General features: G+C 38.9%; 1 protein-coding gene across 1 annotated transcript in view; it reads right to left on the reverse strand.

The window, feature by feature from the left end:
- The window catches only part of LOC124158167, a 323520-nt gene that overhangs the window by 214586 nt on the left and 83776 nt on the right, over positions 1-25158 (reverse strand). Inside the window, exon 3 of the mRNA XM_046533352.1 lies at positions 15903-15940. Within this exon, the coding sequence (XP_046389308.1) occupies positions 15903-15940 (38 nt within the window). The remainder of the gene's footprint in view (positions 1-15902; positions 15941-25158) is intronic.

Here is a 25158-nt window from a genome sequence, read left to right on the forward strand (position 1 = left end):
ATGAATTATCCACATGTATTTTCTCGTTTCGAAATAAAACTAACAAAGTAAAATATCCCAAGAAGTTAAAACTGACAGAAAAAATTCTTTGGGGGGAGATTCATTTAAGTCGAACCGCTCGGTATTGAAGAATTAATATTCTATGGCGAATCGAATGAAATTATATCTTATTGCAGTAGCTTGTATTCCAAAGATTGCGCACAGCTGGTTAAAAAATACGTGATTATGTTTGATACCACATTACCGACAAAAAATAGCATTTACGACAAACTTCATGACTATGCGTTTACATAAGAAAAATAGTTATCCTTGTGCAAATATTTGAAATACATTTTGTAATAATGAATGCAATCGGCAAGAGAACAAATAAATGAATGCAAAGAAATTTTACTTCTCATGTGTGCTAGCACCAGACCTATGTAAAAAGTTTAAGATGGTAGCCCCATAACCGTTCAATAAGGGGTACCTATATATTCCATAATTATTATGTATTAAGCTAATTGTTTCAGTCCGATAAAGACTGAAGTAAACGGGAAATCGAATGAAAAATATGATAGTAGGCCCTACCAATAGCCGATAATGGCGATAGTTGAAAATTAACGACTGCTCTCGACCTAACGAGTCGAAAACAGTCGATTACCAACGACAACCACCGAACTCAATATAATAGAATGCTGGTATATATATGCACTGGGCACGTGAGCAGTTTTAGCCGGGTTGAATCAAAGCCACGCACTGGTTGAATCACGTACGGGCCCAGCAAATACGTCCGCCAACCATGTATTCAAAATGGGAAAATACGCTAAATTTAATCGAAAGAAGAGTGCACTATGAGGTGAAATACTGTCGCAAAGGAACCAAGCAATATAAAATTTAAGTCGCAAAGTCATCTGAATTATGTGGCCTGAGAAAAATTTCAAAGTTCGCCACGCCACGCCGGTATATCACCTGATTTTCTGTTCGCCGGTCCCAGCCTTCAAATCTTTCTATAGCGGATTTCAAATATGGTAATTTCACTTACTTTTTTCATTAACCATTAATGGCTTGAAAGAAGAATAAATAGGGGCATGGAGTGTGGTTGGGTGAAAAGGTAGAGTTGGGAGTTTTGTGTTTCGATTTAGGATCTAGGCTAATGTTTCATTGGTTTTCCAAACGGCGCAACTCCCGTATTAAAATGGAGCACAATTGAAGAGGTCCCTTTCAAGTTGGCCTGATGCACAATTTCTCGGCTTCATTTGGGGAGGGGGAATCAATACTCAATTGTTCACAGTTCAGTGTCGACAATTTTAGAAGGCGGGAAGTTGAATTGAAGACCAACTCATGAAAATCAACTATTCGAACTTCTCGTTGCCATCGAAAGACACACTTGCATGTGCAGGAATAAAACCATTCAGCTTTCGTAATTCGGAAAAAAGAAAAGAACAGCAGAGCAAGGGATAGTTTCCCTATGCACGAAAATAAGAGGATTTTTTCATGCTAGGGATTGCTGAAAAACAGCCCACTATTTGCTGGCGAGCGTTCACAATTCAGCCCTAGTCAACTCATGGATCACTTCGATGGTTGATTTCCACACCGATAACCTAGAGTCCGGCGGCGAGTACCCCAACGGATCAAGGGCCACTCGCCCATTGCGATTGGCACTGACCATGATGGGCTTGAACTTACGACCGCCCAGCCAAGACCTTCCTACTCCACGCTTCATTCTCCGCAGCTATATTTACTCCTTATTCCCCATCACAAAATGCGGCCTTGAAGCGAATGCCCTGAATAAATATTTAAGTGCGTGGGTATGGGGGAAACGCGAGCGAATCGTAACTTATCGCAATTTCCAATTACTTTTTAAGATTTTTCACTCACGATTGTGCAAGCTTGTAGTGACACCTCTTCGACTAAATTTAATTACCCTCGCAACGTCATAAAATTATTAAAATATCATTTTCTTACGCTACGTGGCAATAAAATATTGCTGCGCTATTTTCACCATCGCAACTGTCATGAAAAAAAGTTAAACATGACAAAAGGTTTATTTTAACTCAATTCATCAGTTTAAATAATTATGGCCATACTACTGAGGCATCAGGTACGTGAATTCATAATAATTCAGACTTATTTTTTATTTGATTACACAATCGCCCCCGATAATATTAAAATCCTCCGCGAACAGGGTGAAGTTGTATGAGGTAGTAAAAAAACCGTAGGCATCTACCTTAATTACAACATGAATATGCCAGCAATAGTTGTAACAAATATAATCTCGGAAGCACCCTGAAAGACCTCGTAGTCACAAAGTCAGCATCCACCATCCTAGTATCATACTCGGTGGAGGCGACCGATAGCTAAGGTCATTTGCGCTGTAAGGAATGGTGAAGAGAAACCTCGCGTCGGGATGAGCCTGTTCTTAATGAAAGGCACCGAAGATACCGCGGCATCCGACGGACGGAATGCTGTACTTGACTCAAGTAGGGATCGGGAAGTCCCTGAAAAATCTCTGACACCGCCAGGAATTGAACCCGGGCCCACGGTGTGGGAAGCCAACGATCTAGCCACACAACCAACGAAATCCCCTTCTACCTTTTTTCCTACCTAAATTATCTTAAGCTTACATCACCACACTTGGGAAATAGACACATTTCACATGATGGAAGTACATACCCTCATAGTCAAATCGACCGGCTACTCAATCAATGAATTTAGTTCTTTTCTTCAAAATACGCGAAATAAAACCAAACATCAACTTATAAATACTACAACCCTTTCGTACTGCCCAATTCACATGCAATATCCAGCGATAGATCCACGAAATCCCCGGGCCTCATGAATGTAAACGCTCGCACGCAAAAGCGAACAGAAATCTGGTGCCCCCAAATCGTCCACTTGATGGACAACGGCAAACCACGAATCAACGAAATGGACGCCCTCCGTGATTAATCGATCCGCAATATTTCACTAAAGCTCGAAAACGAATGCCGTGCAGTCGATTGAGGAATCAATCAAATTGGTGGGATGAGTCGTGGGGGAATGCGAGTGGAAGAGTGAAACATACGATCGCGAATCAATCATTGGGAGTCCTCCTGACATCATTCCACTTACGTCCGCGTTCCCGTACTAAACCGATTTTCCTGAGAGAACCGCGGCACTCTTCCCTCCCATTGCAGCCACCCCAGGACGTCGCATAGGACGCGAAATAATTGCTTCGCCTCCTTGATCGAGAGGCACGGCAACAGAGAATCACGGGAGTAGTCAATTATCACCGTGATTAAACATCGACATGCGGAGACAAGGGGATAACGATTCAGACAGACTTGCATCAAAGGCACAGACTGAACATCTTAAAAAATAAAACTCAACTACACATTCTTTTTGAAGCTTAAAGTAAGAGGTTCGTCGTTGAAGTAGGAGGACATGAACTGGATCATTTTCATCTATTGAGTAGACAACAGTCGTGTAGACTAGAGGAGTCTATTACTTGCTTCATCACAAAATCAATTTCACTCATAAGCCTGCTGGAGAAAGATCGAAATTAAACAGAAATATACGTATTTCGGTGTGACGCTGAATCATATGGAACTTAAGAACCCAAGTTTCATTCTCTAGCGTCAATGAAAATAAATTATCAAGCTACAGAATTAATTAAAAGCTATAAACTACCTTATTGGAGATAGCTGATTCCAAAAATCTTCGCTATCGACCGGCTATTGCTCCTGTCAAAATTATAAGCTACTTCCTGACTGAGGAAAATTAATTCCATATATCCTCGCTATCAACCGGCTGTTGCTGCTGTCCAAATCATAAGCTATTTCCCGACTGAAAATAATCAATCCCAAATATCCTCGCTATCACTTAGCTGTCGCTGCTTATTCGGCAAGTATTTAGGTTTGGCCGAGTCCTCAGCAAGACAATCTAAGAGTAGGGACATGAACAGCTCCCCCAGCAAACACAAGGGCCGTGAGGAAAAACAAACAAGAAAAAGATTCAGGCATTCGAGATTTGGCAGTGGATAGAAGTGAAATGGGTGAAAACATGGAGAGTAAATCAAACGACGAAGTGCCATGTATTTTCAGCGGCTATAGAACCAATGGAAGATATTAGGAGTGGACCGAGATTTTGAAACTGTGACGTAACGTTTTTGAACCGGAGGTTACTAAGTACGCTCAGTCGAGAACAAGAACTCTCACCACCACATGAAGATAGGATGGAAGGGTAACAATATTTTGCAATATTACTAAGAAAATATCGATACTACGTTTACAATAGTTAAGCGTTTTCATTTACACTTGGATCTGCGTAACCGCTATGCTCGCATAAGAAAACCTATCCGACTTCTAACTCAGGAAAATAAAAGACGGCTATTCACCACACTTCATACATATTTTGGGGCAGCTATTAATCCTAGGCACTATCGTTCTCGCGAATTTTACTATCTCAAGCAAGACCCGGTCATCGAGAAGAGCACCGTCTGTCTCGACGTTGGAAATAGGTAAAAACGAACAAAAAAGCAATGAAAAGGCGCATAAATTAATTCGACCTCGCATCGTTAAGGCGCGTCTGGGTTGAGCTAATGGGAGGCCTTGCGGGACCATTACGACCCCGGGCCTCAGTCACTAATTCATGCATTTACATCCGACGGGTGACAAATGAACCGATATTTCCAGTCGTTTCGCTCCAGTTCTACCTGGCGGGCATACACTTCCCGTCGTAAGTTCACGATACATTTTCCCATGGCCTAAGACAGACGCCATAAAAGTGCTTATAACACTTTGGGATGAAAGTATTAGATTACATAGCAAAGACATGCATCTAGAACGTATTCAACCTCGGCTGGAACTGAAATGGCTTTAAACTGGATGATGAGCCATCAAAAGTCTGTGATTCACCCGAACACCTTCAAAAATGGGTTAGTATTTCGTTCAACCGGAATAAAAAAATATCTCGATTTTTTGCGATAAAAGTCTAACAATGCAGAATTAAGCAAAGAAAGTTATCACTTTTTTTCGCATTTTAATCCGTTTTTAAGTTTTTCGCATCCAAACGCGAGATATCAATATTTTTGAGCCGACACTGAATTAACAATATATGTTTTTTATTGGCTTCTACCTACGTAGAACGCAGCAGAGAGGTCCTCACATTCATGATATCGCAAAAATAAAAGGGTTATTTCACCTAAAATTTAACCATAGAAAATAAGCAGAGTTTTTAAAAGTTACATGTATTTTTGACTCTCCCACGATTCAATACGAGCGGATGTCACATCGTGAGAAGCCTTTGCTATTTACTCTTCCACCAATTTTTCCACCTACTTTTCTTTCTACAGCTAAGCTACATACTTAATGCTCCTTAACACTGATGAGACACAAATTAATTTGGCTAGAGATTTCAATATACACGCTCCATTCGCCAAAACAGACAATCCCTCATTAACCAAATTTACCATCCACATTCCCCAATTATCTATCCAATATATTTTAATTGTAAATCTAAAATTTTCTACTTTCAGCCAATTATTGTGCCTTTTTTTACGCTGAAATTTTTACTCAAATAGCCAGTCCTTCATCGGTCCAATTTTTATGTAACTAACACTATCATTTCTGATTTTCTATGTCGCTTTTAAATTTTTTTTCAGGGATACCCTACATTTGCAAAGCACACGTAAATTTAAAAGTTAAAAAACCATGCTCTCCAAAAATAAGATATTTTTTTATTGAATTTAAAAAATAAAATTTCAGAATTAGTTTTATACATGGCTTTGTGTAAATTATGCGTGATCACCAAAGCGGCCGATGAAAAACAGGCTGTCTTAGATTGCCAAAACACATCGACCTCTTTAATTAGCGTTTACAAAAGTTTAATCATAATTCGACGGACGAAAAATACGAAAGAAATGTAGGATTTCGCAGAACTTAACAATATTTCCAAAGAATTACAAGAAAACGAAATGAAATAACATCTACTTTATTTTACATTGAAACCCTCTCAAGTTTGAAAGGATAGATACGACGTATAAAAGCCCACGTTTCGAGCTTAGGAGTAGCGGAAGAGATAAAAAAAAGTCGGTAGCGAGAAACCAGAGTGGGAGCGGGTAAATGAAAGACATCGGAGAAGCGCGCGAAAGGTTCAACGAAAAAAAAAAACTCAGAGTGAAACAGTTGAGGCACGTACGGCCCCGAAATCCCCCGACCCAGGTCCCTGTAAAACACTTCCTCATAATCCTATTACGGCGGCAGCTTCAATTTTTCCCACTCCACACGTTAAGACAAGGTGGGTCTGCGCCTTATTCAGTCTCTAGTCCCGCCCGTATATCATTCCGCCACTCCAGCACGACGACTTCCATTGGCAGTCCCGATCCTTCCGCCGCGCGAAGTAGGGCGATTTCAGATCATTCTCCCGACGTCTGTTCCGTACGCGTCCGACCTGGGGCCGTATTCTGTATTTCGTCGGTGCCGCACCGGTCGGTTTCCCTTTCAAGCCCACCGACTGGACATCAAACCGTACCGACAACGGATTCCGCACCGACGACGACACTTTCAGCGATTCTGTAAGGTCGTCGGTTTCAAACCAGTCAGTACGGTTCCCCTTCCTTCCCAAACAGGGAAAATCCGAATATATCCGAAGTTTCACGTGTCTCCACCAATGAAAGAAGGGTAAAAACAAGTGAAGACTCATTGGCACAGTTTGTTGTCGTCATTCTCAATCTTTTTATTTGCGGAAATAACGACTTATTGCTAGATTAAGATAAACGATATTGGATAAGTTGTTGACAATGCTTATATAATGTGTGGTAGTAATGCTGTACCTACAGAATCGAAGGAAACAATATTACAACATCACAATAAAGTTTGTATGTGATGGAGATTGTTGTTGCTGGAATGAATTATTGAAACTATCCTTGAGATCGTAGTTTATTTTTTAAAATATTGGTTCCGTATAATACTATTTATTCATGATTTGGTAATATAGTTGTCATTAAGTAAGTTCCGTATAAATGTTATCAACGGAATGTTATGCCATTGGCACCGTAGCAGACGAAAATAGCATACTATGGAACGTGAACGTAGGATTCAAATGCAAATGTAATATTAGAGGAACAAGTTAGGAAATTGTTATAAAAATATGGAGCTGGGTGCAATTAAAAGAAGTGTAATGACGAGGAAGTAAATAAATTGTGATTGGGTGAAATACATATGTATAAGTTGCGCATTCCAAGTGAGAGAAAATGATAATATTGCGGTAAACCTCATACTTATTAAGAAATATCTTCTTTTATCGTCAAGGGAATCAATGGCTGACGATGAAATGAAATATAGTTGCCCGTTACAAATGAAAGAAACTGATACCGTTGTGGCAAACTTCATACTTAAATAAAAAGATCTTATTTCTATGCCGAGAGAAACGCCAAATTGATGATTGAGTGAAATAACAGTCGCCTATTCAGAGTGATATAAAGTGATAACATTGCGGCAAAACTCATATTTAATCAAAAATATCTTTTTTATGTCAAAGGAGCAAAAAAATGATGATAGAGAGAAATAAAGCCTATTACAAGCGAGTGAAAAGTGCGGTAACATACATGAGAGAAAGTCATTATATGTTAGCAAACCTCGTTTTTATTAACCATTATCTTATATTTCTGTCAAGGTAATTAATATAGATGATGACACAGTGAATTATAGAGGCGTATTCGGAGGGGCAGAAAAAGATAACATTGGAGAAAACCTCATTATTTACTCGGTGATGAGGTAAAAACAAAATAAAACGTACAATGCGCACCGGGGAATTCATGAAACCCACTAGTCGGTGGCCGTACCGACACCTCTTTGCTGTCGGTACGGCTACCGACGATCTCCCGTCCTCTCGTCGGTGCCGCACCGACCGGGTTCGTACAGAATCGCACGACTTCTTACCGGGAGTCGGTGTGACGTCGCACCCGACGAATCGGTGCCGCACCGATCGGTTTGGAGTTACAGAATACGGCCCCTGTATCCCTTGGAAACGCTCTTAATCCGTTCCGAAACTCTTGGAACCTGCTTGAGCGATTCGCATTAAGGATTCCCCACCAACTCAACTGGCCCGAAGTGCGGAACTTGCGAAAGGACTTCTAGGGTGAGGTTCACCTCATGAGAACTTACAACCTGTTAGCCCGTCCCAAGGAAATGGTTTTCGCGCGACTGGAACGTTATTTGGGTCAATCCGCGCAAAATCGGAATTCCATCCATCATCCCATCCAATTTTCAAAGAAATTTCCGATTGGCAACAATCCTTCACAAGATCTCTCAGGTGCTGCTGTTAATGGTTCATTCCTCTTGAATGCACTTGGTGAAAGCACTTGGTATCCCATGCAGGCTTGAAAGTGTTAGCTGAATGGAGTAAATGCCTTATTTTCTAAACAACCCAGTAACTCAACCCAAAATAACCAACAATCACAACAGAAACATCAAACAACCAATAGTGGCTGCTAGGAAAACTGTACCGCATAACTAAGGAAGTTCCTTGCAAGCTGTTAATCATAGTTCTCTGTCCCAACAGCATATCAGGATTATCAGTCTGCTGGCAATACGATCCCAGACACTAGTATGCTTAATAAGGGTGGCGCGAACTATAAGTCACGATGGGCCTTCTTAAAGTTGCAGGAATTCACCCTCATCTACATGCCGTAAGCGTGCTGTTGCTCTCACTATTATTACCGCCGTCGTAATGCGTCGCTCACAATTTATCGGCGAATCTATCCTTGTAAACCCGCTAAATTTGAATAAAATATCAACCACGTTTTATTCATTACCGAAAGCTCAGAAAAACAAAACAATCCGTATCATATTAAGCTTGGTGATAGAGAAGTTTAATACCAGCATCCCCCTTCAGGCTACAGCTGCAGCTAAAACGAGAGATTATAACATGGAAGATGCCAAGTCATGTTCTGCATCCATAAGGACGTGATAGATATAATCCACCACGAACAATAAAAAATATAAACGTAAAAAATTATATTACATTTTTCATTTATCAGAAAAAAAAGTATTGCAAACTGAAATGGGTGCTCTCAAATTAAGCCTCAGCCAGCTAAGAAGGACTAGTGTATTCTTAAAACCTGTAACAACAAGGACGCCAGTGGATGAAGATATTTTTACTGAGCCATCGATCCATAAAGTGGCGTGAGCGAAAACTGATGAATCATTTCTCTCGCACCTAAGAGTGCTTACTATCAATGGGCCAGTTACGGTAAAAGAACTACATGAAGTTTCCAAAAGTAGGTCGCCAACAAAGTCAAGCAGTAAGAGCCGCGGAAAGTGGGAGTGAGGTCCATTTACCCACATGATGGAGAGGTGCAAAGGGAACTATTTCGAACAATGAGTAGACGGTTCTAAACGTAGGTGATGGAGCAGGAGCAGCTTCGGCTTCACTCAATCTGTGACATTTTCTGGGTGACAGATCTCCACCGAGGGCATCATGCGATGAACGGAAAGAAAAGGGCACCCCATTACCTGAATTTCTCGCATCTTCGTGGGGCTTCCTCCTTAGCGACAGAGCTACTGCCGCCCCACACATACAAGTCAACAGGGGTGGAATACTTTCGTCACCCTTTGAGTGAGGGAAATATTTTGATTTTTTAAAATAGAGGCTTCGCCGCCTACTACCTTGCCATTTAATTTTCCAACCAAAAACTTAAGCGTTCATTGAGAAGCTTACTATGAGACACAGAATTACAGAACGACATGCGGAAAATTCCGGGCCCGGATATATTTCGGAAAACTCTTTCTCCATGAGTAGCGAAGTGATTTGATATTCTGACCTAATTTCGAGGGGTTTTTGTATTATAAACAAATAATATATAATGAAAAATACATTTTTCACTGATGTACACTAGTTCCATGTACTTTTCACAGTTCAAATTTTGCCTTTCACGCCTAAACCACGATTATATATTTGAAATTATAAACACCTAAAGCAAATTGCGCCATAAATTACGAATATAATTTATTGATATTCGGATTGATGAATAATCGGACAATATGAAACACATATTCGAACTCTAGCCTCATATCATTATAGTTTAAATAAGTCGTGTAGATTGTTTCATAATTTATTTTATTTTATTAAACATATAGTTTCAAAATTTTACGTGAGAAGCAATTTAATTAAATTCGAAGTAGGAACACAAATCATTTTTACGTTATCTCTCACACTTTTAAAGTTATCTCTCCTTAAGTTTTTAAAATTATTTTTATTCGATTCATATGTTTCAAGGACAACATACGTTCAAACCTGAAAAATTAGTCCAATTTCGAATGCTAGTCCGCAAGTGCTAATATACTATAAAGAACGATGGCATAATGAGAGTAATTGAATTACATAAGGAAGGTGCTATCCTCAATACTAGAACATTTCGTCCAATTTTCATAGTTTCATTTCGGTTTCACGTAACATCTATCGAGCACATTTATTGCATAAAAGCCATTAACCAGCTCCACGAGTAGTAATAAATTATATCTCCGTTTTATCCAAAACGATGGAGTCCCGCGATTTTATGGCCCCCTGGACTAGAGAGACGGTAAACTCGTGGAAACGTAAACCTGACGTAAAGCCCAAAATAATATGGAACATTCCAAAACCTACGCGCTCGAACCCTTTTTTCCACAGGAAATAAACAGAACGTAGTTTATATAGTTGTGTTTGGTTTCCGCTGAGCCCATGGGGCAGGAAAAACACATGGTCGCTATGTTTTCCTTTCCCTAGGGGGATTTCGGGGTACCTAATTGATTTCATGGACTTCGATGATTTATTCCACAGTTAAAAAAGTATTGATCGGCTAGGAGTAATTTAAGCCACGCACAATCCTCAAAAGTGAACAAAAATATTATTACACGGCCCAAAGTTAATCAAGATGGGATTCTGATTCATTAACAAATTTCAGCGTAAGCCCACAATTTCTGATTTTCATACTACAACATAAAATTCCTTCGCGCCAAAACCAGCATGGCGGCATTTTTAGAGGAAAATGTTAGATAATGGATTAGCATTGTAGCAACAAATGCTTATAACAAAAACGAAAAATATTTTCAGATTCCGCCTCAGTACTGATTTTCAAACTTATTTCTACTTAGGTAAAGATCTTCCAGCACAAATTCCGACACTTCAATTTTCAAAATACGTCCATGGCACAACAAAATACAGCACTTTTGATAGCCAACGATTGCAGTTAAGAGAGGATGGACAGTTAAACACTGCTACTACACGTTCGCCTTCAACATCATGCAACTTTTGGGCTAGAATCAAAATGACACATCATCTACTAGGAAAGCGATAAAAAGAGGACTATAGAATAGCAATTTTAGGATTGCATTACAAATACACAAATCAGCAGATCATATGTGGTCTTCTGTTAGACAAGGATGTGTTCAGTATTACGGAAGCATAATTTGTCGAAAATAGAATATATTAAAAATATCAAACTTTCGGTGGGCCTCAATTGGTACATGTAGCTTGCTATGAATGATGTACTCAAGAGCGTTAAAATTATTATCGGTCAAGAGCTAACTTCACGGTCGATTGTTTTACAATAATTATTACACTTTAACGAACAAATTTTCAGTTTTTTTTATTAACATACATACAACAACGTTAATCAGAATTATTTTATTCTATTATCAGACAAGTGCCCCCATCAAAAAAAGTTTTAAAATGTGGACTTTCAAACTTAATTTCCCGACAATATAGCTCGGAAAGGTCTATTTTCCGTGATTCTCAGTCAATGAGTTACAATTAAAAGAGAAAAATTCAAAATTTTCACGAAAATGAAACGCATCTACTTACTTCGTTTCTCCGACATCCTAAATTTAAAATATCAAGCTAAGAGAAAGTACCTTCCACCAATTCAACCCGATAAGCGGCCTCCAACCCCATCGCGGAGGGTTCTCTTCTTATACTGCCCACGAAACGGGTCAGAGGCTTTTGAGGTTTTGAAGAAAAAAAAACCGGGCACACATAAGTTTCTAGCGTCTCTGTGTAGGTACTTGCCTGATTTACTCCCGCGCTCAAAATGAGAAGCGAGCAATATACAGGAGGGACTCTGGCTTTCGCAGTTGAAAGCAAAGAAGGATGAAACGAAATTGCCGGGTGGTTTATGCCCACTTCCCGAGAGCCTTCAAAGGCAGTGGAAGATTTCGGACTCCACTCCGGTCATCAAAAGGAAATTGCGATCCGAAAAGGCACACCAAAGAGCGGTGTGGTTCCAGACACCACTTTCACCCGAGAAGAGGACCCCAGCGAAGAGACACTTGCGCACAAAACAACGCCCACGGGGAAGTAATTGAGAAAAAAAAGACAAAGCAGAACGTAGTGGTCAACTGGAAATACGGGAAACGGACGTGCGAAGTTAATTGACCTGACGACGAATGAAAACGGGAGAGCGGATTTGGGTAAGTACAGTTCTGTGTCGACACTATGGAACTAACCACAAACATAAAAAAAGTTAGGAAAATTTAAATTCGCAGAAAAATGATTAGAGACATTCCGAAACTTTGCTACACATTTACGTTGATAAGCAACAAATATAACTCATCCTGCTGAGCTAAAAGAGGAATAGCGGATATTTGGCAGAAAAACGGCCATTTTCTATACATAAAAAAAAACAGGAAATATCGCTTTCCAACCGAGGACTAAAAGAGTGTAACGTATATGCTCTCCTCCAAATTGACTAAATGGCCATTTTCCATTAAAAAAGGAAATATCGCGTTCTTACCGAGGACTTAAGTGTATAACGCATATACTGTACTCCAAATTGACTGAGAACGGTCATACTAAAAATAAATTTCAAGTCCCATCTGCTTGGCAGATACAGCTTCGATTTTTTTCGCTTTCTACAATGAATATGAATAGCTTTTGAGAAGAAGAGAAGAGAAACATTTCATGAGGTCTTGGATGGATATAAATAGCATGCTTAAAGCTGCATTAGAATGATTTGGTATTTTGCTTTGGTATACGCTAGAACTTTAACCATGGTCAGAAATCGAATTTGGACGACATGAATAATGATCAAAATCGGCTAATAAAAGTTTTTCTAAAATATCCCAGAGGAGATGGACATTAACATTAAGTTCAACATTCAAGTATCCGAATTTGGATACGGCCAGACTTGAATTTCGAACGCCTCGACTTTAGAAAATATACCTACAGAAAACGCATAATGATAAATGGACAAGTTCCCGTAAGTATTCCAAAGAGGCATACAAATTTGGTCTCCAAACTTATTTTGACAGTATCAAAGTATCTATTATCGATCACAATTGAAAACCCGCAGAAAAGCCTAATTTTTAATAAGGGAAAGACACGAACAAAGAAAAATGTACGGCTACAGTCACGATAAAATAGCTCTATAATCAGCATTTCATAATTAATTAAAATTTAAATTAAGTTGCTTCCTTCACCGGCTATTGTGTCTGGTTTGATTTGAGGATAGGCTTCTCTAAATTAAGCAACCACAATAATCGATGATAAGACGTCCAAAACTCTTATCTGAATGTCCCGGAGTCCCAACAAGAAATCAAGAGACTCGATCTCCCAAAAAAAGGGAAAGCCTTTTGATCCCCACAAAAGAGTTATCAGTCATCAAGGGGTTGACCCTTCTCATGAGACGAATTTGAGAGATAGGCCTACGGAAGCCTCGGTGAAGGAATGACGCATCTCGGGAGATATGACGAAGGGGCAGAAGAGGGTATGGGAGGGAGGGGGAGATGGAAGAAAGGCATGGTTTATGAGAGGCCGGATGTATGACGGGGGGGGAGGAAAAGTGGGCGTGGCAGAGGGATCAGAATAGAACAGAATGGAGAAAAATCTCGGGGAGGGAGGGGTGAGGACGAACGTCAAGATGAGGGAAGGGGATATATGGAAGAGTTAAATAAATAAATGCACGAGCGACTGAGCACGGAGTGACGGGTGGGAGAGGAAGAAAGAAGGGCGTGGCATGACGGATGCTGGAATAGGGCGGGAACATGCGAGGCACGCAGCTGTGCCATCTCCCACTCCTCGAGGGTCGCGAGTGCATTTAAAGTGGCAATTTTACGAGCAGGATCCCACTGCGATCCCTAAAACGAATCCTCTCACTGCATTCTACAAGAACTGACGTATAGGAGACCTTATGAGTTTCAATAGACAAAGGACGTAAATATCATTTTTGTGTACATTTTTAAAATAGTCTCCTATTTGGAAAGAGGGCCAGGAGTTAGCCTCTCCCTCCCCGAAACGAGGAAACTTGTAATGCGTCATTATCGAGTCATTATCCAGAGTACCCTTGAGTCATTATCTTGAAGAGTAATCTCGATAACTATAGTGGTGTGTCAGTAAAGTGCTAAATATATTGCGTGAAAATATACATAATAATTTATTACAATATACCTACTCAAATGATAGCGATTAATAATCCCCCCTCTGTGCTACCTGTAAATTACAGTGCACTACTCAAAATTTTCCAAAGGATCTACTACAGCAATTCATAACTTGGCGTCAAAGCAGCATGCATAAAATTTAGTAAATTAAAGCGTTTTAATTTTTAAAAAACTTAATGATTTCTAAAATGTAACACCGCGCTTCCCTGGCACTAGATGATAAAATAGCAGTTCAAGGATTTTAACGATTTATTACTCAGAATCTACACACTGGAAATAATTTTTATGCAACTGAGGATAGGTTACTTATTCGTACATAACTGGACTCATAATACTCCTATTCTTAATATATTAGGGATATTAAACATAAGTTCACCGAGGTGACCAATTTGGTCTTATAATACCCGTGAGATATTTCAAAATACATATATACTTGGGATTTGCAATAAGTAGGAGACCGTTGAGGTACGAATTAGCCAAATTGACTCTATTAATGTTGAAACACGATTAGATTTGAAACATTTTAACTCATTCCTGCAAAAGCCAAATTCAATATATGACGTCCGAAAGTGAATCTTTTTCCACGTCATCTAAACACTTTTTTCGATCTAATATTATTTACGATGTCAAATCAGAAGATCATGTACGTTCACAAACAGCGACATATACCACAGATCTTAACTTACCACTAAAATATCACTTAACCATAAGCCGCCAGCTGGACGGAAATCGTGGAAGGTTTGAACGATGAGGAAGACTTAAGATAAACAAATAAACCGTTTCGGGTGTGACTGACAACTCCAGAGACTAGATTACGTTCGTGCTCCGAAGAAGAAGTATCCAAATCAAACGCGAAGATTTACGGGGATGAATGAAATAACGACGTCAAAAACGTAAAAAAATGGCAGCAAACTTTTTATTAAGTAATTTAAAAGTAAATTTTGAAGCCAACAAAAGAAAATTAACAAAGTAAATAAGACAGAATAATAAAGTTGATGATTTGAGGCGTTACTTTATGGAATTTATTCATATTAAATGAAATTTAAACTATGTTTTTTCACCTAAAATATTTATAAGATCAGAGGATGACGCATGAAACCATGGTAGTGACCTAATAAATATTTTATGTGAAAGCACATAGTTTAATTTTAATTCAACACAGAATAATAATTACAGAGCAGTAACATTATCTCCAAACTTTATGAATATGTAATTCCCTTCGCAAGAAATTCGATAAAAAAGCTGCACACTGTGATTGATAGATAACGATTTCAAACTACTTTATGGATCTTGAATGTGGGGTGTAAGGGTTAACCCACCCTCGGTCTGACCCCACTATAAGTAGGCTTTGATTATTTCCGCTGAAACGTGCGACTAAAAGCGACCTTTGATTTCTGAGCCAACTCATTCGTGCGGTATTAATCGCTTTGGGCCGGGTGATCCCCACTATCGCAACCATCACACCGCCCGAACCCGAAAACTCCTGTGCCCACTTTTAGAGATCAACTAAGTATCATGAATAGTTCTTACCGTCTTTAGGGCGCCTTCCCCAATTTCGTCAGGAAAATCTGTAAAAAGAAAACAAAATGATGCTCTTAATAAAATAATAAATATAAAAAAGAAGAGTAGGTAACAAAATATGCATAATTCTACAAAAAGTTCATAATTCTACGGTGCATAATTCTACAATTCAAAGTACATAATTCATAAGTGCATAATTCTACAATTCTACAGAATAGTCTACAGTGAATTAGGACACATTTTTATCTGATCTGAACAAGTCACAGAAAGGGAACGAATTGGCTGTTCTCCTATGTAATTTGCAAAACATGGGTTTTTCACTACAGTGACAAGTTGCTACTATATACTGCGGCAATAAATTACTGTACTGTGTGAAAATTATATTTTTCGGCCAAACTTGTAAACACAGAACTACAATACTTGTAGACATAATTTGCTAATGTGCCCGATCTTGCATTTTTGATATGAAGACCTGATAAATGCGTTTGTTAGCTATAAGAACGGATTTACTAGTAATTCTCACCAAGAGAATGTTCATTTCAATATTACTCAGAATAATTTAAGCCTAATTCACATGAAAATAAGGATTATTAAACACATTTTAACGTTAATATGACAGATATTCTGACATAATATGGTGGATATAAACGGCAATGAATGAAGTCATTGCTGAGTCTATCAATATGCTTCATTACAATTACGCATATTGATACTTACCATTGCAAAAAAACCATAAATGTCTCTGAGACTCTGTCCTCATTTACGAGAATGCGAACTGAGATATCCAATTATATTAACACATTATAAACACACTACACAACGGACTATTCGGTCGAAACTTTGGACAATCGACGTCAAAACGAGGGCATTGCCGAGGCAGAGACGTGAAGTACGTGAAGGACGCGTGTACAAAAGGCTCTAAGTTTGGGTCAAGCGTCTCAAGATATACGAAATTATCACAACCCTAGAAATAAATGTGGCACACATTCGACGGCCAATGGAAGTGACTCGGGAAGCAATTAAAATCTACGCTAGGCGACCCATACATATATCTCTCTCTCCGCGTGCGATGATGAATGGGTCACATGAGGCAGTGCTCGCGTTTCGCTCGCTAATTAGAGCGACCGGCGGAGAACACATACGTAGAGGAGTCCGAGAGTGTGCATGTAGAGAGTCGGCAGAGATTCTCCCGCTGGAGAGGACGAAAAAGGAAGCGGGGCCTTGCGGACGAGCTAACAGGGCAGGATTCGGCCGGGGTGCGGAGGACGTAATCACCGCACTCTGATGGGCAGCGAGCGGACGCCATGAGGGCTGGACTCGAAAGAGTAAGCATGCACCATCATACCAGCTGATGTCTCTCCTCACACCATAAACATGCCTCTTAAGGAAACACGAAGACTTCATTTTCTTCGAGGATATCTCCGAGGAAATTAGATTCGCCTTGACCTAAAATGCGTATTACGTGACCTAAGATGCTTCTTACCCAAACAGCACTCATTAACTAATTTTTAAGTCTCTTAGTGCCAAGGGCCGATACATCGGTTATTGCTCCACGGGCGAAAAGTGTCACGAGCCGATATATCGGCTATAGTGTAGACCGGATTTAAAATCATAGTAAGTTAATACACTTTGTTTTATTATATTATATTTATTTTATCCTTCATCCAATTTATTAGAATAATTTAGCCTTCAAAATAGGACCCACGGACCTCCCTTGGCCCTGGGGTATTCTCCATACACCCCTGAAAGGCCCAAAAATCTCCAGTAAACCCCCACCCCAACCATTTCACAATCCTGGCTGCGCCACTAGTAGGTACCACCAAATTTCGATGGCACATAGATGGTTAACTATGTGGTACGCCATTTTAAGGCATCTTGGATAGAGTAATATTACATATACCACTTCTTTTTTGTAATAAAGCGAACCGGGTTTCGGTTAATATTCATCATCATCGCGTGTAAATTATCATCTGATTATTAATTACGCCTGATGATTAGTCATCGAAACTCGGGTCGCTTTATTAAAAAAAGAAGTGATATTAGTAATAGTTATCCATCCAAGAAGGTTTCTTTCCCTCTCAAACGGTCTTATTTCGCCATTTTGGCGACGAATTTATTTATTTATTTTATTACATATTGCTACAAGTAGGCTATGGCAGCATGAGATTTTAATTGAAAAAAAAACTTTGAAAAGTCTACTAAGTAATCAATAAACAAATTAAAGGGAAAGAATATAAACCTATATTATAAAAAAATACATTAATTCTAATACCATACAATCTGCAAATGAAGGCTGAATAACCTAATTTACAAGTCTTCCTAATAAATCACAATGACATCACCCGGGAATGAATGAGCACTTGCTCTAAAAAAGTTTAGCATTAGCGGGAAAGTCCTTAAAAATATGTTCCGGTAGGTCGCTCCCCTCCTTTATTCCTCTATGTTGGAAGGATTTTTTCAAGATGTCCGTTTTCTGCTTCATGAACTTAATTTTGAATTTGTGATCGTTCCTTCATATGTAGAAGGGCGAGTCCCGCTTTTGACCTATTTTGTTCCAACCCCGCTCTTTTATTAAGTCTTTATGGACCCCACAAAACCTACGTATGGTACTCGAATAGCAAGTTCAAAAAATTTACTTTTATCATCATAAGACAACCATCGTAAGATTGATTTGCCGCAGATCTCCATTCCGTTTTCTTATCTGCAAACTCTTTGATAGTGACGTATTTCTTAACCTAACATTTTCAAATTTAAAATAAGTAAAACTTTATAACCAACTAATAATAATATTTCGCCTTCATCATATAACCACGGATACTGGCACGACTGCAACCGAAACTTTATAATCAACTCTATCTAAGTTAACTTGAAAAACAATTTGTCTTCTACATCCTTATTAACCTGCCCTATTTAAATCATTCGGGGCCGAAAATGTACGTTGTCATATTGAAATTTTCAGGATCTTCATAGCATAAATTTGTTCAAATAAAATTAATAAGCTCAAGCATGAACATTTTACATCAGAGAAAATTCCGATACAAGCTTTCACATTTGAGATGTAGAATAATGTTACCAATGGCCATTTCTACAATTCCTGAAATATTCGATATAAGAGCGTAAGTTTTCAAAGAGTAATACGTAAGAGAAAAAGAAACCGGTAGAATGGGAGTGATGGCGTTTCTTCAGCTAGAGAACACACACCTTAAGGCGATTTTCACCTTTATGATTGGTATTATTCGGAAATTTTAATTCCAGGTAAGTCAGTAAGAAACGTACGGTTTAAAATAATGGCAACCATTAAGTTTTGAGTGCAAAGTTTGGACCTTGTATATCGAGGTTTATTACAATATAACAAAAGAAATACTCACACCCATGTCTTGGAGTAAAAAAATATCCTGGCGGGACTTGAACTCACAACCTACAAAATGGAACACAAGGACTCCACTTCACTACCACCGAGGCCGAATTGATTTTAACATAATAGCGTATCCTTTCAACTTGTTTTTTTTCGTGACGTGGGTTTTATTTGCTTAAAATCAATTTTGTCGAAATTTCAATGGTTTACAGCGTAGAATTTCGTCAGCTTTTGTTTGCATTCCAAATTTGAAATATTTACCAAAATATTTTCTCAGAATAGTAATAATTTTTGTATTTGAAACTCAATCAAACGATGATAACGGTCTATACATCTATCCAGGAATTTTCAATTTAACTGAGTTTTTTAAGCTTTGAACAAGCAATGCGTCACGAAAAATGCGGGAGTGATACGTCCTCTTAAGTTCCCTCAAAGTTGAGTTTTCGCTCACGAGGACTTCAATGACTCCTCGTAGTCCTTGGTGAATGCGACCCCAGATCAAGGCGAGTGATATTTCCTCTAGAGAATCCTCGAAAAAAAATTGTGTTTTATTTAGAGGCGTATTCCTAGTGTAAGGAGAATCAGCTAGTATGATGACGAATCTTGTTTGAGTTGAGTTCTGAATCTCACTTTTTTTTAGTCAAGTCCTCATCGCATAGGCTCGCTTCCAGTCCTTAGAGCGTCAGCGTCCCTGATTCGAGTCGAAAATAGTATGGTACTACGTGGCTCGAAACTTAAGTGACCATGAGGAAACCAAACGGACTCGGAATCTTAGTCGGATTACCCAAAAAGTCCTTTCACTATCACTACCTAGCTGCTCCCAGACTCCCTAGGACTTTAGGAAACGAGATGGCGTAAAGCTGGTGGACTTGTTTACAACAAGGACACATGATTTTGCGCATTGCGGTAGTCCTGTGGGTACACCCGAGCACAGAGAAGGAGTGACTGTGATTTTGGGAATTACCGCGGAACACCCAGCGGTGACTCCGAACGCGCACCAAGTTGGATAAAAGCTATGGAGGAAAAATCATTCGCCTTGACCAGGATTCAAACCTGGGTCCCCAACTCGAGGATCTAAGGGATGTTTCCCTTCGGTGGAATTACTGTGCGATGTAACATTTTTGGGGAAATCTTTATGATTTGCCAACGCCATATCCCATGATTTAAGTCGTCACCACAGTAAGTTAACACACCATGATTTATAGAAACAGGTTTCCCATCCATCGAAGAAAATATAACAACGGTTCCAATAAATTATCTTATGAAGAGGATATAATTTTAGTGGAAGACGAAAAAATGTAATTACGAATTCATACAATTAGTTACAGGATCTAACCAATTTAAACGCAAACGGTACACTTATAATAGGTTTACGATTTTTACTAATTGGAAGACCGAATTCTCTGAATTTTCCAAGCTTTAACAAAGAGGCTCAGAAATATTGTCCAGTGACTATTTGAAACATTTTGCGATATAAAAAACGTTGAAATTAATAGTATTTCAATGAGAACCTTTGTTTGTGTACTTCCTCTAAAAGCATCACTCATTACCCTGTTGTGAAACTAACAGTCATTAGCGTGTGTTAATCAAATTCAATTAGTGTACTTTTCGTGCCTTGGGTGGCCAGATTGGGCAAATTGAAACCAAATGGGTAAACATTGGTCTCACGGTAAGCGGATAAGGAGGTAAATGCGTTAATTATGTACAGAGACAGAGCTTAACTAACACGCTCTTCAATTAAGTCGGTGAGCCACATTACATAAACGGTGCAGGGTCGAACTACGAATGGAATTGTGAAAATTCTAAGATCATGCCATGCAAAACGAAGTGGACAGAAATAAGGACACCAAAAATAAGTTCTTGTGTTTATTACGTAAATTTGACGATTTCCGCTTTTGTAATACCACTTGCACATTCCCTAAATTACTCACGTTTTCCCAGGTATGCAGCAGCAGAGAAAATATACACGTACAAATACGACATCAACATATTAGAATAAAAAAGGAAACGGGATGGAATACAGCATTTAAGTCATACAATAGTAACCTCATCGAGCAGAGGTATCTTTTTCTATCTGACTATTAACGCGCTTCTTCATTAACTATTTGTCAGTTGAGAAAGTTACACAAGGGAAGGCATCCGAATTCAGTATTTTAAAATATTCCCGGTTGAAGTCAAAAAGCGCTACTTCAACTGAAACGGTGCATTTATTCCAATTAGAACATTTGAATACAGTCATATCATTAAAAATTTCGATGTTACGTGCAAGAGTGCATTTGGTGATTTCTAAAATTTCTAAAACATCCAGTTTTACACTTTGTCATGTAAATGTAAAATTTATTGGTAAACTTTATTCATTCCACTTCTTTTTCGCAATGAAGGACTGTGCAATAATAATTTTTGATAAATTTGAATTACATAAATACTATATTGAGTGCTGTTTATCAATTACCAAGTCAGTTTGGAACCTTCCTTCCGAACCCACACTAGTTCATACAAACATCAATGACTTGCTCTCTTTCCGATTGAAATATTACCTTAGTTCCCACGGATAAAACGATGCCGGCGCAAGAGTCGATAGCTTTTCACTCACCGACTTAGCTGCCAGTCGATTTCGGGATATGCTTCAAAGAGTTCTTTGCTTTCTTTACTAGTTTACGAGCCAACATTAAGGAAGTGTTCTCCCAGCGAGACACATCAACGCCACTAGCCACTTTGAGCAACAACACATTCTTATTATCAACCTCCTTTTATGACACGTTTGAACGGTCGGAGTGAAATACGGACACTTGTGTCTGACTTCAGGGTCGATCTCAGGGTGTCTCGCCTAGTTTTACGACAAAAGGCACCGGAACCCACGGACCCTTCCCTCCTATCCTTGCGAGTTGCCCACAGAGCTGGTGGTGACCTGAGTATTTCCGCCGAGCTCACAGACCCAGAGCTTCCCTGAAAGAAACTCCCCTTTACTCTCGTCCCATTATCACCAGGGCTAGCGTATTAAGAGCTGAAGAAACTAATTTGTTATGTAGTTCTAAGTTTAAAGGTTAACAGCGAAATCTTATGATCCTTAAGCACTTACTGTCTGCCACTTTCAGGCAAGGATCAAAAGTAGCCCATAAAGAATCCTTTTTATTAATTTGAGCCGTTGAGCAAATGGACCGTTGACCAGTACTTCAATCGATTGATTTTTTGCCCAAACTCTATGAAGCTATTGCATATCAAAACCTGAGTAAATTATACAAAATATAATAGTTGCAATGCATTTATGTCACAAATAAAACAAATCATTCTAAATACCGCATTCGCTTCACAGTCGCCAACGACTGCAGATGTACCGGTAATATTTAAGTATGACCACCATGAAGTATCGTTCATCAAGTAGTTTTACATTAATTAAGCCAGATCCAGACTACGTAATGGAAGAAATAACATAAACAATATTAAAAATGGCTACGCGTAATCTAAATAAATGTATCTATGAATGCCATATTTTTTTGTTTTAACGTCAGTGTATTTTTTTCAATTTCGTTATACGTGCGCCATATCGAAAGCTATTTCCAAAAAAAGTTCACTCTAACATAGAAGATATGCAGTTTCTTCGATAATATAACGATTAATTACGAACATGGTTATTTTATGTTTTTTTTTTGGAAAATAGTAACCGTGGAGTTAACCCAAAGAACTACTGAAAGTAAGAGCTATGTCATAGAAACCTAGAGACCGAACATCTTTACGATGGACTGTGAAGTTAATTTCTTGGTTATGACACTTTGTTAAAATGCTATTGGTGATGCCTTTGACAGCTCTCTACCATACAAAATATACTGCAGGAATAACTAAATAAAAATAAAAATTCTTTAATTCTTTCAAAAACAAATAAGAAAAATGCTTCATTCTTAACATGAGGATACATAGCAAGCTACGTCCGAAATTTGTGCATCCCGCCATTAACGACTGAAGAATCCTACCTTTCCATACCCATTTAAATCATACAATCATACAGCATGCAGGAATTGTTGAAAATATTGTGTATTTTAAAGTTTCACTGATATATGTATACGTATATATAAAGTAGTACGGATGTTTACGTATGTAAAAATGATTGAAAATAACAGAAAAGTAAATGACATGATAGAAAGATAGGTATTAAAAGGAATTAATATAGATGGCGTTCGACGCGGCAGAAGTATGTACCCCTAGTGAATAAACGTTAGCTGGTGACGACATATTGCAGAGAAACCCGAAAAAATTACAAGGTATGCATTACAAAATTCAATGTTTTGGGAAAATGTCGTTTCCGATTTTATTCCTACAATTTACAGCCACAAGAAGAACCCGAATAAAAAAGTATATACCATTCAAAAAATCATCACTGCACATTTACAAAAAGCTTTTTATCTTTCCTTTGAATACCGTGATATACTATGGGCACTTAATGGTGAACGCAATGAAAATTATGGTGGCAAATTGAGCATTGATAAAATCTATAAATACGGTATTATCGAGAAGGTTCGACAACTATCCCAAATTGGATTTATCTCCCCGATCAAGCATTGATTGTATCGTGATAATCGCACATAGCCAGCACACCGAATACCATTGCCATACGTAATTTAGAGCGAATTTGTATCCAACCAGCAGCGACCACACAAATTCATCAAATATTAATGCATTGCCAAGCTACGAGTTAAATAAACGAGGCAACGTAAAAGGTAAAAATGGGAAAAAAATTCATTTACATCTAACTTCAGATAGATTATTGGTAAATTCTCGTTTTATGGTTGCCTGTCACTAAAAAAACTTGTTTTTTAATGCACAAGTACCATTGTCATGTGTCTAATCTGGCATAAAACAAATATAATGCATTTTAAATACATTCAAAAATACGATACGATATTGATGAACTTTATCGGTGTGAAATGATAAATTACGAGGCAAGATATCTGTATTTCAAATAGAAAAAATCACAAATGTGCACATTGCGTCCCGTAGGTGAATTATACTTCTTTTAATAGATACTAAGCGGTGTTCTGCACTGGTTATAAAAATTATTATACCTACTTTTCCCAAGATTTCTTGCTGAGGAAAAAAAATGTTACAACACGCATTATTCATTACGTAGGTTTTACTTCAGTTTGCAGAGGTATTTTTCCCTACACAACATCATGGAAGTTATTGATGTTTTAAGGAATCTGGTATCTAGAATCAAGGAACCTGTATAGCGCAGTGGCCCTGAATGCCAGATTCCCGGTGCAGTGGAATTTCTTCTCACAGCAATCATTGCGAGTTTCACCGCCTACCAAATTGATCACCATTAATGACCGAGAGCAATGTTTTGTTGCCAGACTTGAACACTAAGGCGCACGATTGAAATTGTAATAGTGCTCACCTTGTGGAATTCCATTTATTATAACAGTAAATTTTACAATCCAATATAGTCATGGAAAAAATTGCACAATCCGATGTTCAATGCTGGACCTAAAGACGATGTTCCAGCATTGAAATACGGATTGTTCAAGTATATTCTTTGGCCTTAGTGGATTCTAAAAGTCACTATTATAATACAAAGACCCAGTGTAATCCCTAAACCCTTACGGACCACTAACCAGTCCAAGGACAGCGGCACTAATGAACATGATTTGGGGATATCGGAAGGACGCTATGGGGATCCATTCCACGAACCAACGGCTCCTCCGTGAGGATGTGGGACAGGGGTCCGAGGCGAAGATGACCGCACGCCCTCCATTGTCTCGCAGCGCGGTCCACCGCCACACCCGCGGGGCACGCTTCCTCCCACCTACTATACCTCCTCAGCGTCCGGCCGATCCTCAGACGCGGCCCTACTTCCGGGGCGGGGCTTCGCCATGCCCGGGGACGCGGTCGCACATTTAATTGAGCGGCACCTTCAGC

Source organism: Ischnura elegans, chromosome 4, assembly GCF_921293095.1.
Source record: "Ischnura elegans chromosome 4, ioIscEleg1.1, whole genome shotgun sequence".
Taxonomy (NCBI): Eukaryota; Metazoa; Arthropoda; class Insecta; order Odonata; family Coenagrionidae; genus Ischnura; species Ischnura elegans.